This window comes from Chinchilla lanigera, unplaced genomic scaffold, assembly GCF_000276665.1.
Source record: "Chinchilla lanigera isolate Chin_1 unplaced genomic scaffold, ChiLan1.0 scaffold00012, whole genome shotgun sequence".
Lineage (NCBI taxonomy): Eukaryota > Metazoa > Chordata > Mammalia > Rodentia > Chinchillidae > Chinchilla > Chinchilla lanigera.
The window spans coordinates 7,305,133-7,307,726 of NW_004955413.1; the positions used below are offsets into that span (position 1 = coordinate 7,305,133).

A 2,594-nucleotide genomic window follows, 5' to 3' on the forward strand; every position below is an offset into this window, starting at 1 on the left:
TATAACCAGTAAATATAAATAAATTTAGAAGTGCTTGATAGGCTGGTGGTATGAAATGTGATCTAAGTCTTTTGTAAAATTTTTATATCACTGGTGCTCTTGAAGTTTTAGTGATCCTTGGAAATTATGATGAACAATTTAAGCCAAATTGTGACTTAATTTGTTTTATAAGGTTGCACATTAATCATATATTTTCTGTGCTAAAATAAATGACAGAGCAGGCAGAGATGACCTCCATTGCAGACTTGGAAGTGCTACCCCCCGACTTCCAGCCTCCCCTTCCTCCGGAGGATGAATGGAAACCAATTCCTGGAAATACCAATGAGGCTGGTAAAGTATACATAACACATTGCACTCACTTTTGTTCTTTCTTGTCAGTATTACAGCCAGTTCATTCCTAATTTTACTAGTATTCATTCTGTTTGGATTTTTATACCTAGACAAAATCTAGATTTAAAAACATATATAGAAATAACAATGACATTTCTTCTCATAGATGGGTTTAAAATTTTCATGTGTTAAGATACTGAAAAGATATTTGCCCAATTTTAAGCTTGCTTCCTTATGTGAACCTGAAAGACAACACGAGCAAGGTTTAAAATCCAGCAAGTTTTTAAAAAGGAAAAAATGAAGGAAAAGTGTTATAACATTTTGCCTCCTTTCTGATCATAACTTAACAAAATTTAGAGTAGGGCTTCTTAATGTCAATACTGTGGACCTATTGGGCTGGGCAATTCTTTGCTGTTATTGTGGGATGCTGAAAAGTGTTCCTGCTTCTACACCTAGATGCCTGTAGCACTTGTTCTTCAGTTGTGATATCAAACATGCCCGGGCATTCCCAGCTGATATGTCCTTGATAATAACTACTGCGTTATAGCATGTTTTATAGTTTTATTATAATGTTATGTTTTATAAAGAAATTATAAAATGTTTTGACTTTAGATTAGATTTTGACATTAAATTTTTCTTCATGGCTGCTTCACCTTGTTTCAGATGTACAACTCTTTTTTAAAAAGTGCATTTCTTCCATAAAAAAATAAATCTACACTACTGGATATGAATGTATTCTGGAGGGAAATGAACATATCAGCAAAAAGCACGTAAACATTGTTGTAAGAGTTTAATTTCTAGAATGTGGAGATGGACATTTTATTTTTGTAGCATTAAAATTTATAGCTATTGAAGCACTTAAACTCAAATATCCTTTGGTTGAAATATGTCCTAAAGATTACAGTAATTCTTTCTGAGGGAAGAATGCTAGTAGTCAATCAAGCCTGGAAAAGAGTTTCTTTTAAGTATAAAGATATTAAGCATTCCCTCATTTAATCACATTAATGAGGATAATGTAATCTGAGCTGAAATTTTGTAAATAGTATTTAAAGATATGTATTAAGAGCTTGCATATGAAATCCCTGCATGTGTTGACAATCAGCAAGCTCACAGTCCGATCTGATGATTCAGTAGGAAGCTGTAGAGAACTCGATACGTAGGTTACTCAGAGCTAAGAGTTACGACAGGGACAAGATACCAAACAAATCAGCAAAGGAAAATGGGCAGGGTCGTGAAGTGCAGAGAGACCAGGCTCAGGCTTCTGTGGGCTCCTCCCAGTGGAGTCACAGAAGCCCTGCTTGTTCCCCAGCAAAGTGTTTTAATACTGCTGTGAAATCAAGGAACTCATTAGAGGTCGAGTGGGCAGTATATTTAGTGGGTGCTGATCATGTAGGCAGCTTGCAGCTGGCATGTAGCAATTCTAGACTTCCAGAAGGAAGGCAGGTGTCCAACATGAAGGATACCATTTGTACAGAGTATAGCTATGGTAAGGCACTCTTTTGTTGTGGAAACTTTCTCCAGATCTAAGATGCCAGCCAAAGGCAATTTTATAAGGACACCTATAAAAGACAGAAGATCTACCAGGCATCGTCACAATCTCAGAACTTGGGAGACTGAGGCAGGAGGATTGCTGTGAGTTTGAGGTGAGCCTAGGCTACATATTAAGTTCAAGGATAGCCTGATCCACATAATGAGACACTGCCTCAGGAAAAAAAAAGGTAACAGATCTAACATGCTGTCTTTTCTGTACATCCTGTTAAGTACTTTTTATTCATTTAGCCTGGTAGATAATAGTAATTCACACACTGGATATTGTCTTTTAAAAAGTCACAGTATTTTGAGAACAACATAAAGTGCAAAATTGATAATGTTCAGATAACAAGAACTCACACTACTTTTCATTAACATTCTTTCTATTTCTCAGCTCCTCCATTGTCCTGTTCTGTATGTGGAATAATTCCTGTCGTCCTGGGCATCTTCAGCCTGCTGCTCTTGATGCTGTGTGGTTTCTTTGGTTATCAGTGTAAGTCTGATTAATTATAGAAAATAAGGAATCAATTCCTTCTGTCAGGTTGTCATGTTTCTTTTTTTTTAATTTTTTTTTAATTTATAGTTTTTATTTTAAAGACTAAAAGAAGGATAACATAATAATAGGGGGGCGTTAGCAAATTACAGACAAAATGGTAGGAAATTATCAATGGTTATTGTTTTACATATTATTATCTACAAAATAGTTTCTCAGGAAAACAAATAGACAAATAATA

The 2,594-nt window shown here is 35.3% G+C and overlaps 1 protein-coding gene across 1 annotated transcript in view; it reads left to right on the top strand.

Annotated features, from left to right (window-relative positions):
* Positions 1–227: 227 nt before the first annotated feature.
* LOC102020901 (killer cell lectin-like receptor 6) overlaps positions 228–2,594 on the top strand; it is a 9,634-nt gene continuing 7,267 nt past the window's right edge. The window contains exons 1-2 of the mRNA XM_005379619.1: positions 228–330; positions 2,255–2,353. Coding sequence (XP_005379676.1) covers positions 228–330; positions 2,255–2,353 — 202 coding nt within the window. The remainder of the gene's footprint in view (positions 331–2,254; positions 2,354–2,594) is intronic.